This window comes from Cnephaeus nilssonii (assembly GCF_951640355.1).
Source record: "Cnephaeus nilssonii genome assembly, chromosome: 17".
Lineage (NCBI taxonomy): Eukaryota > Metazoa > Chordata > Mammalia > Chiroptera > Vespertilionidae > Cnephaeus > Cnephaeus nilssonii.
This window is the reverse complement of record NC_137088.1, coordinates 24,010,313-24,026,417: the sequence shown is the minus strand read 5'-3', so window position 1 is coordinate 24,026,417 and position 16,105 is coordinate 24,010,313. Positions and strand designations below refer to the sequence as shown.

Genomic DNA, 16,105 nt, shown 5'->3' with positions numbered 1-16,105 from the left:
ACTTCATTTCCTGCCATGTGTTTTAACTTAGGGCATGGTTAGTTGAGGTTTCAGTTGCGAAATCTTTTGATCCGTTAAGTATGAGAACAAGTACAAATGTTAAAACATAAAGTTTCTCCATCATGTTTTACTTATTCAATCAAAGTAAAGGAAAAAATGGCACACAACAAGGGCCATGATTACAGATCTTAATCATGTGAGACTAGCTTCAGAATAAAATAAAGATGCGGCCTTCAAAAAGCTTTTGCTAATGTTTTTAATCCACTTTGCTAGAAATGTTTAGTGTACAGTATTTGTATTAACGAAATAAAACAGTATTAAAAATCATGAATTGTACAAGATATTGTGTGTGACCACTTCTAGCAGTTGTGCCAGATTGTGAGGACTAATGGCAACAGGTATATTAGTGTGTGAGTTACTACCAATAGGCATAATAACATTGTTGGTCATAGGGACTATCCAAATGAAAACAGGACTTTTTCAATAGAAATTTAGCTTCTTTCCCTTCTTCATTGAATTTTGTATTTGGACATTGGCAAATGATTGGTGATATCATTTCACATAGACAAGTATGTGATTGTGAAGCATGCTCACATGTTTCAGTTGAAATTCTGTGTTCCTCTTTCTCCTCCAGCCAGTGATTATGAATGTTAGCTTTTCTGGCACCAGGTGACCCTTTGGGATGTGCTTAAAGCTTACACATATCTAGCTCTGTTCATGAGTCTGACATATGCCAGTTAAGCTGTTATAAATGAAACTAGAGGCCCGGTGCACAAAATTCGTGCACGGGGGGGGGGGGGAGGTTGTCCCCTCAGCCCAGCCTGCAACCTCTCCAATCCAGGACCCCTTGGGGGGTGTCCGACTGCTGGTTTAGGCCTGATCCCTGATTTACATTTTAATGGGTCACCTATTTGCTTGGTAGATCCCGAGGATCAGGCCTAAACCGGCAGTTGGAAATCCCTCTCACAATCCTGGACCGCTGGCTCCTAATTGCTCACCTGCCTGCCTGTCTGTCTGGTTGCCCCTAATTGCCCTCCCCCCCCTGCCAGCCTGATCGCCCCTAACTGCCCCCCCACCCCCGCTGGCCTGGTCACCCCTTACTGCTCCCTTTGCTGGCCTGGTCGTCCCCAACTGCCCCCCTCTGCCGACCTGGTTGCCCCTAACTGCACCCCCATGCCGGCCTGGTCATCCCCAACTGCCCCCCCTGCTGGCCTTGTCACCCCCAACTGCCCCCCTTGCTGGCTTGGTTGCCCCACACAGCCTGCTGTTCAGTCGTTTGGTTGTCCCTCACTAATGCCCCTGCCGGCCTGGTTGCCCCATGAAGCCTGCTTGTTTAGTCGTTTGGTCGTCCCTCACTAACCCCCCCTGCCGGCCTGGTTGTAGGCAGCCATCTTGTGAGGGTGTGATGGTCAGTTTGCAAATTACCTCTTTATTATTAGGATAATCTAGCTCTTGGCTTTGTTTCTAAAGATTATCATATTGAAGGAAAATAATGAATGTTTACAAAATAAACATTTATTTTCTACAAACCTAAGAAAAATGAGAGTAATCTATATATATAAAAGGCTAATTTGCTAAATGTCTGACTGGTCACTATGATGCGCACTGACCACCAGGGGGCAGACGCTCAATGCTGGAGCTTCTGAGCTGCAGTGACTTGGCAGTGGCGGTTCTCGGGTGACACACCCCGAAACCAGAGAGGAGGGAGCCTGATTCCTCGCAGGGCTGAGCGATTCCACCTTTGGCCGTGGGTTATGCTGTTGCTGGATCACTGTTGGTCCCGAATCTGGTTTACTGCACACTTGCGTCTGCATTCCACACCCTGTACGACAGCAACTTTGCAGAGTGCCCTCTTGCACTCTGGGACCCCTTGGGGGATGTTGGAGAGCCAATTTTGGCCCAATCCCCACAGGCCAGGCCAAGGGACCCCACCTGTCGGAGGTACCCCACTCACTCCAAGGGACTGTGGGAGGTTGGCTCCAGGGCATGTCTGGCCCTTCTCGCCCAGTCCCGCCCTGCTGGCCACCTTCTAATTAATTTCCTTATGTACACAAATCTATGCACCGGGTCACTAGTAATGTAATAAGGGAGAACCCTCTGATGATTCTTATTACTTGTCTTTGTAGTAAAATATTTAAAATCAACTGTGTGGCAAACAGAAGATTCCTGTTCTATTGAGGAGACCTGCCTTCCCTGACTTCTATGGTTTTGAACATGAATCTAGATTTTCTGTAGTGTTTTCCCCCCACCTAACATTTTTTTTTTAAGCAACAAAAGGCTTCCAAACTTATAACTTTCATTCTAGAAGCCAATTTTAAGTGACTTTAAGTTAGATTTTCCATTTATTCTCCAAATATTTACTGAATCTTACTGTGTGTTAGGCCTGGGAAACTGGTATAGATGTAAATTCTACCCAGTATCTGATCTCAGAAGGCATGTGGTCTGTGTGAAAGACTTGTTCCTGAGTATTTATAATTACATCAATATGGGCTAAGTATAATAATAAAGGCAGATCATTTTATGGGTAGAGTTGAGAGGATGGAGGGAAGAGGAAGAGGTCTGGAAGGTGGGGTAAGAGGTTGATAGACAGGACTGAGAGCGTGTGCCACGTGCCGAATGACCTAGGCAGCATTGGGGAGGTAGACAAGTGTCAGGTGCCTTTGAGGACCAGCATGCTGTCCAGTTTGGCTGGTAAACCAGTAGCCCAGGGATCCAAGAGGAGCTTAAGCTGGTATGAGTTACAAAGGCCTTTAGCATTCTTTAATATTTGTAGTTGAGTGTTAGAGAGCCCTTGAAGGTTTTTGAGCTGGAAAGTAACTCAGTGAGGTCAGAACACTAGGAGTATTCATCTGTTTTGTAGTTACTTTCAATTTCTGGAATTTGTATGTCATGGACTTCTTGCAGGTTCAGAACAAACACAGGTTCATAGCTAACTTGGGTCTCACTTTGCGTAGGTCGTACTCACAGACCTACGCCAGGCGGGTGGCTTACAGGGCTCCATTCCCTGAGCAAGTCTCAAGGGGCCCAGCCCGGTGCATGGCACGTGCTAGACTCGCAACAAATAAACACTTGCTTATTAAGCAGTCCCTTCAAGAGATGATTTTTGTATGCAGAATAAAATTCAATTAGTATTTTTAAAATGTTTTTTATTGTTTATTTAGAGGGAGATGAAGGGAGAGGGATAGAGAGAAATATCAATGAGAGAGGAACATCATCGATTGCTGCCTCCTGCACACACTGCACCCTACTGGGGATCTAGCCCACCACCCGGGGCATGTGCCCTGACTGGGAATTGAACCAGCGACCTCTTAATTCCTGGGTCAATGCTCAATAGCTGAGGCACACTGGCAGGGCTCAATTAGTATTTTAACAAGTCTCTCAAAAAGAAGATAATTAAAATTTGTTCTGGTGGTAGGCAGCATTTTAAAGCCAAGCATGTTTTACCTTGTTTTGCAATTTTAAGAAACCACATCTTTGTAGATTTTGAAAAAACCCGAGTTACCAGAAAGCCACAGTTTGTTCCTCACATTGTGTACACACTAACCTTAGCCAGTTCATCTTTTGACTCAAGGTCGTGACAGCAGCTAAGGTGTGTGGAACAGCCAATGAGTCACCCTCCGTGAAGAGGCTCCGCCTGCTTGTTGCTGATCGAGACTTTTCCTTTAAAGCCGGCCAGTGGTGAGTGGCTTTTCTGTTTGTTTCTAGGGGTTGTGTGTGTTCAGGAAGATGCCACCAGAGAGAAGGGCTTGTTTTTCTTTCTGGAAAGGACGTCTATGCCCCGCTGTTTCTCCTGAGGGGTAGGAATCTAGACCACCTCCATTCAGGGTGAGCCCTCCTTAACACGGAGAACCAGGTTTCTTTCCTAGCCTCAGAGCTTGCCTCGGTTTTGAGCCCAGACCCTCTCAGTCATATATGAAAATTTCTGCCTTGAGTTTTTCTTAGTGAAACAAAGCAGCTAATTCTGGTCCACGAACCTGGCAACAGTGATAATTCTTTCTGTAAGATGGTTGCTAGTTAAATGCACTGAAGTAATCCAACCTTGAGTTATGTGTTGCCGGGGATTGATGTTTTCAAAAATTAGTGTTCCTTACGTCAAATTCAGAGGAAACAGCAGTCTGGAAAGAAGAATGACCGGTATGTCACAGAGCTGACCACCCTCTCAACCAAGTTCCTGCATCACTCTTATCTCGTCTGGGTTGAGTTTATTATCAGTGCTGAATTTATTATCAGGAGCCCCAGGCAGGCCTAGCACACACCACACTCATGGGCTCTGAGGACTAGTCAGTATGCTGACAGGGTAACAGCCCAGCTGTCCCGTCTCGTCCCACTCCCTGCGAATGGCCTCACGAGCTGCAACTCACGTTGAATTGTAAATAAAGCAACTTGTATTTCCTTAGGAAAGGTGTGTTTGGGTGTATGTTTCCTTTATTTAAATAAAGCATTCACTTCTAAATGAATTTCTGGCATGTCAGTGTGGTCGCATTTCTTAGGAGTCACTTGACTAATTTTGGCAGTCCATCTGGAAATGTGGTTTTGTTAGAAGGAGGATGTGTGATAATAGCAAGTGTGATAATAGCAAGAGTTAGCAGTCTTGTGTTAATAGTTTGCCTTTGAATTTAGAACTAGAAAACAAGATGCTGATTGCAATAATTTGCGTTTGTGAAGCAATTTACTGCAATCTTTGCACATGTTCAGTGATACATATTAAATGCATTTGGGCTGTTTTAGGGGGAGGTGGGCAACATTTTTACCCTTCAAAAGTAGTTTAGCAGTTATTACATTGGAAAATGGAAACTTTAATTGTAACGATTTGTCTTTCCACATTTCCCTTCTGGGGAAGTGTTTGTGTCCTGTGCACAGCATTGTCTCTGGGCCTTCAGCTCTGAATTGTGCCAAGACTGTCCCCAGTCCCCTGATTAGAAAAACCCCATGCGTTGGTTTATAACGCTGCTACCATGGTGTGCCTGCAAGTGTATTAGCACTTGCAAACTGTGGTTACCTGATGAGAAAATGTCATCATTCTCCAGTGATATATATAGAAATAGGTTCCATTGTGATCTCAAGATAAAATTATTGAGGGTTGGTGTTATATATCCCATATCAGTGAATGGATTTAGTCAGGTTACTGATGTTAGGACTGGTGTTAGTAACTGACTGATAGATTCTGGCTTCGGAGGGCAGGTATGGAGGTGGTCATCTCTGGCTGGTTAGCGATGACCCTTTCCTTGCCAAGTGTCACTCAGCACTCATTCCTGGCACCTGGATCCTCCTCTTTTGAAAATTGCTCCCTTAGCACTAGCAGATGGCATGGCTGTAGGGGCTGTGAGTCCCTTTGACTTCATGGAGACAGCATGGCCATTTGCTTAGGTTGGCGGTGTCCACTCCTTCAGTGCTGTCGCTGGGATGGCTTGTGCTCTAGGCTCTCTTAGAGCATCAGCTCGGTGGTAACCTCCATGGAGAACCTCCTTGTCCTTTGGAGAAGAGGGCAAGGTTAGGGAGAGAGCGGGTGTGGATGTGGCTGCCTTGCAGTTTGTGCAGTTAGGGTTTTCAGAGTGGAATGCTGTTTAGAGATAAAGGAGAGGGTTGCTGTTGGGCTTATCTTTGGGGTGGGAGATTTCTGAATTCCTGACCTCCTTGGATATCTATCAAACTGAGGGGCTCCCGTGCTCTGGAGCTTTGAGCACTGAGACACCTGTGCCATAGACCAAAGATTGGCCTCCAGGGCTCTTCCCATGCTGCACTGTGTTCTTACTGGGCCCTCAGAGGGGGCTGGTTCTAAGAAGTCAAGTAATCCAACCCAGAGAGAAAGGCCAAAAGAGGAAACTGCTGCAAAACCACTTTTCACATGAGCAGGGCTACACCTTTTGGATCCACCACTTAGCACCTAACCACTCCCCCAAACAGATTTTTAAAAAATAAAAGTGGCTTTATCAGCATTTTCCTGATTATAATCAGGATCTCATATGTTAGAGCTGAGAAGGAATCTATACTAAATACAGTGCTTTCAGACAGATCTCAGATGATGAGCATTTTCTCTCTCTGCCAAGCAGATTTTGTCATAGCTCATTTAATTGTATTTATTTGTTAACTTTCCTATCATTAGGGGTTTATTGAGGGCAGGAACCAAGACATCCTTGCATCTGGACATCCACTGTGAACCACACTGTGGTAAGCAGGTTCCGTCTGCAGTGTTTGCACAAGGAAGGGTGAGGGGCTCTGAGGACTGTTGCTGAGGACAGAGTAAAGCACTGTCACGTAGCCATGGTTTGCATGCTTGGTGTGTGCCAGGCACTGGGACTGCAGCTGGCCAGGACAGGGCTGCCTGGACAGTTGGATGTGGATATGTGTGGCTCGCTACAGAATCGGGCTCTTTCTCTCAGTTCTTCGTATATTCACGCATCTGGAGGTGTGGTATGTGGAGGCGCAGTAGGTACCTCATCTCAGCTCCAAGAGTGCTAATCGTGCAAAGGGATTACTGTGTGTAGGTGTTTAAGACACTTTCTTGGACAGATGTTTTATTAAATATGTATTGTGTGTATTTTCTTAAATCCATTCTGATGAGGTTTTTATGTCATTTGAATTCTTCTGTAGCACTTAACGGAGTCCTTTTTTCTAAAGGTGTCAATGTCATTCCAGAGTTTCTAGAGAAGAGGGATTTCCTGTCATTCACCTGAGAATGGTCTTTAGCAACATCCAGCAGCAGAGGGCGCTATAATTCAGGCGATGAAGCCGCAAAAGTAGATCATTGATGATTTATTTTTTTTAAAACATGGAAGCTGTGGAGATGCTATATACCTTCTCTGAGAAAGCATATAGCATCTGTGTTAATAAGTGTTAACTATAGTTTTTAAAAATTGCATCTTGCCTGAAATGAAAGGGAAATTAAGGTATTCAAGGGAAATGGTCAAATATAGGCAAAAGTAGGCTAGGGACCTTTTCTGGAGTACTTCCAGTCCAGAACTGGTTTTTAAAGACTATAAAAAATGACCGGATATTTAAGGTCATAGAGCAAAAGAGAACATCTTTTAAGGTCACAGATCAAATCAGTAGAGAACATTGTGTGCTTTTTGTGTAAGTCTACTGGTAGGAAAACAGCTGGGGAAAATGATTCTATTGCTCTGTGATGGCTGAGAAACATCAAGATTGGATGTTTACGCTTCTAGACATGCAGATGAGAATCTTTTGTGGACCCAGATTCCAATAAATTTTTCTTTTCTTGATATGTGACTAGGTTTGTTGCATTTCGTAGACCCCGCCCAAAAAGGGTTTCTGTGGCATAGAATTACTGAAGGCTCGAAACTTCCAGGAGTCAAAGCCTATAGGAGTGTGGTCAGAAGAAAAGAAAGAAACATGAGATTTCCACAGCTTAGAAGGCCACATCAACCTGTTTAGTTTGTCAAATACCAGTGAAAGAGTTTCCATTGCTTTATTTTTTTTTTCACCTTTAAAATTGTTTGAGATACACTTCACAAATCATAAAACTCACCCATTTTAAAGTATAAAATCTAGCCACTTAAAACGGTTTTCAGTATATTCACAGAATTGTAAAACCATTGGCACAATCAAATTTAGAACATTCTCATCATTCCAAAAAGAAGCCCTATGCCAGTTATCATTGACTCCCATCCTCCTTAGACAACTACTGTCTACATTGTGTATATATGGATTTGCCTATTCTGGATATTTCATATCAGTGGAATTATGCAATATGTGGTTTTTTTCTATGATTGGTTTCTTTCACTTACTATATAATTTCCAGTGTTCATCTATGTTGTAGCAGGTATCATTACTTCATTCCATTGTATGGTTATAACCTATTTTGTTTATATATTCATCAGTTGATGAACATTTAGATTTTCATTTTTAGGCTATTATCAACAATGCTACTATGAATATTCATGTGCATGTTTTGAGTGGACATATGTTTTCATTTCTCTTGAATATATACCTAGGAGTGGAATTGTTGGTATTATGGTAACTCAAACATTTTCAGGCATTGTCAAACTGTTTTCCAAAGTGGCTGTGCCATTTTGCAGTCCTACCAATTTCTCTAGATCAGTGATGGGCAACCTTTTGAGCTTGGTGTGTCAAACTTCGCCAAAAAACTGAGCATAACTTGGGTAGTGTGTCACTTTGAGGAAAAAACTAACTCCAAGACTCTAGTCGTAAATGTTTCATCCTCAGGAGCAGCAAATGTTTCATCCTTGGCATGCGGCTGCGTGTCATCAGAAATGGCTACGCGTGTCAGTGCTGACACGCGTGTCATAGGTTCGCCATCACTGCTCTAGATCCTCACTAATGTATAAGGCTTCCAATTTCCTAACACTTGCTCTTGTCTGTTTGATTAGCCATCCATCCCAGTGAGTGTGAAGAGATAGTTCATTGTAATTTTGATTTGCATTTCCCTAATAACTTAAAATGTTCATATGTTTATTAGTCATTTTATATATCTTCTTTGTAGAAATGTTCATACAAATCCTTTGCCCATTTTTTTTATTTGAGTTGTCTTTTTTTATTGAGTTATAAGAATTATTTACATATTCTGTATATAAATCCCTTATCAGATGTATGACTTAAAAATATTTTTTCCTATTCTGTCAGTTGTCTTTTAATTTTCTTGATGGGATCATTTATAGCACAATGTTTTTAATTTTGATGCGGTCTGGTTCCTCTTTTTATTTCTTTGACCTTTGTATTTTGGTATCTAGGTAACTGTTGTCATGAAGAGTTACTCCTGTGTCAGTCTTCTAAGAGTTTATAATTTTAACTCTTACATTTAAGTCTATGAGCCATTTTGAGTTAACTTTTGTATATGGTGTGAAGTAGGGATCAAACTTTGTTCTTTTTATATGTGGATATTCACTTGTCCCAGCACCATTTATTGAAAGGCTATTCTTTTGCCTTCGAATTGTGTTGGTACCCTTGTTGAAAATTAACTGACCATAAACTTAAGCATTTATTTCTGGACTCTCAGTCCTTTTTCATTGATCTATATGCCTGTTCTTATGCCAGTATTACAGTGTCTTCATTACTGTAGCTTTAATAGTAAGTTTTGATGATTCTGGGTTTCTTGAATTTCCATATTAATTTTATGGTCAACTTATCAATTTCTGCAAAGAAACCAGCTGGGTTTTGATAGGTAATGCATTGAATCTGGAGATCAGTTTGGGGAGTATTGCTATCTTAACATATAAAGTCTCAATCCATGAACATGAGATGTTTCTCCATTTATTTAGATCTTTGATTTTTTTTCAACAAGGTTTGGTGGTTTTCATTATACAAGTCTTGTGCTTCTTTTGTTAAATTTATTCCTAATTATTTATTCTTTTTTATTCTATTAGAAATATAATTATTTTTCTTAAATTCACATTTAGATTGTTCATTGCTGGTTTATAGAAATACAGTTGATTTTGTTATTGATCTTGTATCCTGCAACCTTATTTGACCTGTTACTTAGTTTTATTATCTTCATAGTAAATTCTTAGGAGTTTCTATATACAACATCATGTCATCTGCAACTTCTTTCTCTTTCTCTCCTGTCTGGATGCTTTTTATTTAATTTTCTTGTTTAATTGCCTTGGTTAGAACCTCTAGTACAATGTTAACTAGAAGTGATGGGAGCAGATACCCATGTCTTGTTTCCGTTCTTGGTGAGGTGGCGGGGGTGGGTGGGCAGACTTTCAGCCTTTCACCATTAAATATGGTGTTAGCTATGGATATTTTGTAGCTGCCTTTTATCAGGCTGAGTAAGTTCCCATTTATTCCTAGTTTGTTGAATATTTTTATTATCTTAAGGATGTTGAATTTTTTCAAATGCCTTTTCTGCATCTGTTGAGACTCCTTTATTAAGTGGTGTATTTCATTGGTTGATTTTCAGATGTAAACCAACCTTGTTTCCTGGAATTTTTGTGTCTGTATTCACAAGGAATATTGATCTATAGTTTCCTTCCATGTGATACTTTTCTCTGGTTTTGGTATCATGGTAATAGTAACATTGGCCTCATAGAATGAGTTGGGAAGTGGTCTTTTCTTATTTTTTGGAAGAGTTTGTGCAAGATTTGTATTAATTATTCTTTAAATTCCTGGTAGAATTCATGAGTGATACCACCAGAACCTATCCTTTTCTTTGTGGGAAGTTTTAAAATTAGTCATTCAATTCATTTGTTATGGGTCTGTTCAGATTTTCTGTTTATTTTTTTAGTCTAATTTGGTAGTTTTGTGTCTTTCTGGGAATGTGACTGTTTTATCTAAGTTATCTAATTTTAGGTTAAATAGTTGTTCATAGAATTCCTTTGTAATCTTTTGTTTTTGTAAGGTTGGCGGTGATGTCCCATCTTTCATTCTTGAATTTAGTAATTTTATGTTTTCTTGTTTCTTGTTTTTTTCTTAGTCTAGCTAAAAGTTTGTCAGTTTTGTTTACCTTGCTGCCCACTTTTTAAATTGCTTCAACAGTAATAACTTATTTCCTTTCCTTTTAGGATTGATTTCTTTATCCCAGGAGTCTCTGTGGTTGGTGGGTTCTCAATATGCTCCAGCCCCCGACTGCTAGAACAAGAGAGAGTAATAGAATTGGCAGTGAAATATACGAATCACCCTCCTGCTGTCTGGATTCACAATCAGGTGAGCAGATCTCTGTTTAAACCTGCAGATTAGGGCATCTCTGCCTCCCAGTTTGTGTTCAGCTCACTTAATCTAAAACCAGGTTTGTGTGAGGAGGGAACATGCTCACAAAGAGCTCCTTTGCATCCAGAATTCAGGCTCCAAAAGGCCAAGGAAGCAGAGTCTTTTTGGTGCATTAAAGATGACTCGACGATACTTTGGGATCTGGATATATCTTCTGAGACACCAAACAGTATTTAGTTGAATACTACCATAGGAGTAAAGCATTTTGCTTTAATTGTAAGGTTGTGAAAATTAGCTCTTTGTATGTCTTGTAAATATTAAATCTACACATCACATTATTTTGTCCTAATCATCCTAAATAAAGGGAATTACACTACCATTCTGTCATCATTTGGAGGGAACACGATCCCTGATCACATACTGCTCAGGCCCAGAGCTGAGCGCTGCTAAATCTGTGGGGTCAGTGCCTCTCCATGGCAGGCTCTAGAGGGCTCGTCACATGGTGTTCTGAGAGGGAATCCACGTTGGCTGCTAATAACTCGTGCTTCCTCACGGGACTCAAACACAGCCCTACATAAGCGGCATGTTCATTCCCTGCTAGAAGTCTGATAACAAGAAGGGGCTCAAGCAGGTCAGCAGGTCAGTTATTAGTCTTCTTAGATTTTGACCCTTGTGCTTTTTTTACTGCCATCACCTTCACTTCTCGAGTGTGCCTACTTTATTTACCAACAACCCATCCCATCCCAGGCATTCTCTTAATCCCCTTTACCAAAAAGGAATGTACCAGTACAAATATTGTATATATTTTTTAAATTTATATCAAAGGGCAAAGGAACTTGAATAAAACAGTTTTGAAAAAGATAACTAAAATGGGAGGAATCATATTACTCAAATTTAAGATTAAAATAAAGCTACAGTAATCAAAACAGTGTGCTATTGGTATAGGGATAGACAAACAGCTCAATGGAACAGAATAGAGTTCAGAAATAGACTGATATCCATATGGCCACTTAGTTTTTTTTTCATTGATTTTTATTTTTAGAGAGAGTGGAAGGGAGAGAGGGGAGAGAGAGAAAGAGAAACAGAAACATCGATGTAAAAGACACATCAATTGGTTGCCTTCCACACGTGCCCCCATCGGGACTGAGAATCAAACCTGCAACCCAGGTACATGCCCTTGATTGGAAATGAAACACACAATTGTTGGTGCACGGGCTGACACTCTAACCACTGAGCAATGTCAGCCAGGGCTGGCCACTTGATTTTTTAATTTAATTTAATTTTTATTTTTTTTATTGATTTCAGAGAGGAAGGGAGAGGGAGAGAGAGAAAGAAACATCAATGATGAGAAAGAATCATTGATTGGCTGCCTCCTGCACACCCCCTACTGGGGATCAAGCCCTCAACCCAGGCATGTGCCCTTGACTGGAATTGAACCTGGGACCTTTCAGTTCGCAGCCCCATGCTCTATCCACTGAGCCAAACCAGCTAGGGCTGGCCACTTGATTTTTGACAAAGGTGTTAAAGAAATTCAATGGAGAAAGGATAACCTTTTCAACAAATAGTGTTGGAACAATTGCCTATTCATACCCAAAAAAAGAACCTCTCATACTTTTTATTCAAGGTTAAATCAAAATAGGTTGTAGATCTAAGTATAAAACATGCAACTATATGTTTTAGAAGAAAATATAGGAAATATTCAGAATTTGAGGGTGGGCAAAGATTTCTTAGACATGACACCAAAAGCAAGATCCATAAAAGTTTGATAGATAGACGTAATCAAAATTTAAAACTTTTTAATGCAAAAGACACTATTTACAATTTTTTACAAATAAGCTGAAAACTAGGAGAAAGTGTTTGCAATTTAGATATCCAGCAAAGGACTTATATCCAAAATCTGTAAAGAATTCTCAAAAATCAGCCAAAACAACAAGCATAATTTCAAAATGGTCAAAGGATTGAAGAGACACTTTGTTTTAATAAAGGATATAAGGATGGCAAATAAGCAATGGAAAGATGTTTAACATCTCTAAACATTAATTATTAGGGAAATGCAGAGTAAAACCATAGTAGTGGGCTATCTCTTCAGATCTATTAGAATGACTCAAATGGAAAATATTGATAATGCCAAGTGCTGACAAGGTTGTGGAGCAACGGTAACTATTATATTGCTCACAGGAATGCAAAGTTCTACAGCCATTCTGGAAAGCATTTTGGCAGTTTTGTATGAAATTAAATACTCATTTAACCTAGGACCCAGCAATACCAATACTAGAACTATGAAGGCTCTGTTCATATAAAAGCCTGTACATGAATACTTATAGCAGTTCTGTTCACAATTGTCAACAACTAGAAACACCCCAAATGACCCACAGTAGGTGAGTGGATAAGCACACTGTGATGCTGTATTATTCAGCAGTAAAGGGAGAGGAACTGTTTATTGATGGCACACAACAACTTGGTCGAATCTCAGAGGTATTGTGGTGAGTGAAAGAAGCCAGTCTCAAAGGTTATGTACTGTATAATCCCATTTATGTCATGTTCTGGAAAACAAAAATACAACAACGGAAAACAGATCAGTAGTTGACAAGGGTGAGGGGTGGGGGAGGGGGTGAGCATAAAAGGATAGCACAAGGGAGTGTTTTGGGCTTGAGGGAGCTGTTTTAGATCTTGATTCTGGTGGTAGTTACACAGTTCTGTGTATGTATGAAAAGTCATAGAACTGTGCACCAAAAAAAATTCACTGTAAAATAATTTAAACAATAAAGGATTTTTAAATCTGTGGGGGCATAAAAGTAAGTAGCCTTCCTATGGTTTACATGTCCGTTTGTCTGTTCACAATAACCCCTAGCTGCTCGCCTTAGCATTTCCATTGTAAACGGATCCTGCCACATTTGTCCTCTGTCCTGAGTCCTCCCTTCGGTGTGACCTCAACTGCATCATTCCTTTATAGATTCTCTATCCATTACTATCTCCAGGCTACATCCTGAGTTTCTATAATATGCTGCAGGGGAGGGGGGGCGGGCAACAAGGTGTTCACGTACCCCGCACTCACTGTTAAAATGAGCCTAGCAATCCCGGCCCCTAGTGCCAGGAGCCCCTCCAGTTGTCAGCCTCCCACGTGACCTGACCTGGTGCTGGTCCATAACTCCCTGCTTGGTTTCATGCCTCATTGGCATTTCAATGAAGAAACTTATTCTTAGAGGCTATAGAAAATCTCCGAGTGGCATTGCTTGAATGCACATCCTAATTGTAGTGCTTGTTCCACTCTGCCCAGTGGGAGCTGCAAACGGCCTTTATGAAGTCAGATTTTTCTTGGAACCAGTCTCAGGTGCCTATATCCCTCCTGAGAATTTGTCTTATTAAGCTATTCAAGTGGACAATGGAGGCACGTGAGTGTCTGGGTGGCAGCAGGCTGCTCTGTTGGGACATGGAATAAAGGGCCATAAATGTCTTCCTTTATTTTATCTGCTTTGGCTCAAACTCCTGGCAGGGTAAAGGGTTCTAGACAGCTATTGTGTGTCTGCTCCCGGAGCTGTGGAAGAGTTGTTTGCTTCACAAGTAGAAAATCTATACCCAGATTAGATACATTGCTATGTAATTGAAGGTAATATCCTTTTACTCACTTCCAAATTGTGCTGTACAGACTGCGAGTCTTGTGCTCATGCTACCCTGGCAGTTTTTATTGATCAACAAAAGACAAAGATGGCTTTGATTCTTTCCAGATGCTAGCAAATTAGAAGATAGATCTCCTGAAGATTATTTTGTCATGAAAGAGACAAAGTCTTCTTGAGTATTATCTTTCCCTGGGGCACGGTTTCTTGGCAACTTTAGGGTTGAAAATACTGTGGTTTCTAAAAACAATAACCTGAAGGCTTTGTTTGTTGTCATTACTAAGCATGCTGGAGATGACCACTGGAGGAAATTATTTCTTAGTCTCTTTTACTCTTAGAGTCTTAGAGATAAAGAGATAAGTGTACAGGCAAACAAGAGGGGGAAGCACGGTGCAGAGAGATTAAGTTCATTGTCATTGTTAGGCAGACACTCTTGTACCATAAATTCTGTTTTCAAGACTGGAAAGGAAGGAGTATTTTAAAGCACTTTGGTAGCCAGTCTAGTGACTCTTACATTTTAGTTACTACTTACAGAATGCCCCCTTGCTGTTAATGCCTTTTGTCAAAAATGGAAACCACTTATCGTCCTCATGTAAAACTCTCCTACGTATTTAAAATAGTTCAAGTGTGTGTTTTTCCCCCTCAGAATTTCCATTCATTTAATACTTCTCTACCAAGGGACCTTCTTTGTGAAATTCAAATAATTTTTCATTTTTTTCTTAGTTATTTCTTTAACTTGTGGAGCCCCAAATTAAATTGATGTCAGAAAGGATTGCCTGTCATGCATGGTGCCAAGGTGTGAGTGCTCAAGGTTTGGTCTTCAGAAAGCATGTGGTACATTATTACTTCTGAGGAGGGAGTTCAGTTAGTTGATTTATGTCAGGAGCATGTAATGGAACACACCTATTCTCTCAATACAAATTTCTTAGTTTTAGGTTCTGTTTCTTAGTGACAGGAAAGAAGGAAGCTGGCACCCCCGGGCTTTTGCTCAGCCGCAGTGACCCCCAGCATCCTCTTCTGTGGAGCTTAATTCCAACAGGGAGTTCCCCCCAGTGTGTCATGTAATGCCCCCCACAGCCCTGAGGGTGAGCAGGCCCACTGCTGGGACCCATTTTCCAGATGTGGCCACAGAAGCTCAGAGAAGTAAAGGGACTGGCTGGATTGCATAGGGGCTGTGATTAAGTCTTCTGACTCCTAAGTTACTGCGTTTTCCTCTAAACTAGGTGTTCCCAACCCTGTCAGGTCCAATGGCCCCTTTCTAGAACTACCCTGAAATGAAATCCAAAGTTAATGTAATCAACATAATTTTTTTAACATACTTCTCCAAGTGTGATACGAAGGAGAAATAAAGGAAAGTGATTCATAACCAAAGACTCTGTATTTCAGTATGTAAATGCTTGGACATATTTAGAGCTAGGAGATAGAATGAAGTCGTCAGACAGCTATCCCTCAATGTAGAATCACATGAATACACTGTCTGCAAGTGCAGGTATGCAGGTTGTATGTTGACAGGACCACACACATGTTACCAACTGCGATGCAGTTTTCCAGAACAGTGAATGAACATGCTTAGTAACGTTCTGCACACAACAAAGTACAGTCTACATGGTGGTTAGATTCTCAAAAACTCAGACTATGTTAGATCCGTGCGAAAAATAAAAATCTTCTAGTTCATTTTGTAGAATGAGTTAGAGTCTAGTCTCAGGTCATTAGAGACCCGTTTTCACCTATGCTGTATGGCCCACGGGCCATTCGGAAGTCTGCTGGGCAGACCTGCGCATTGCAGGTAATGGTGTGCCACTAAACCGGTGCTCTGAGGAAGAAAGCGCTGATTTGTAGCCTTTGCTGATTTCTGTGCTGTAAACACT

At 41.0% G+C, this 16,105-nt stretch overlaps 1 protein-coding gene across 2 annotated transcripts in view; it reads left to right on the top strand.

Annotated features, from left to right (window-relative positions):
* OXNAD1 (oxidoreductase NAD binding domain containing 1) overlaps positions 1-16,105 on the top strand; it is a 33,821-nt gene that overhangs the window by 14,237 nt on the left and 3,479 nt on the right. For both annotated transcript variants that reach the window (XM_079795542.1, XM_079795543.1), the window contains exons 5-6: positions 3,572-3,678; positions 10,479-10,620. In XM_079795542.1, coding sequence (XP_079651668.1) covers positions 3,572-3,678; positions 10,479-10,620 — 249 coding nt within the window. The remainder of the gene's footprint in view (positions 1-3,571; positions 3,679-10,478; positions 10,621-16,105) is intronic.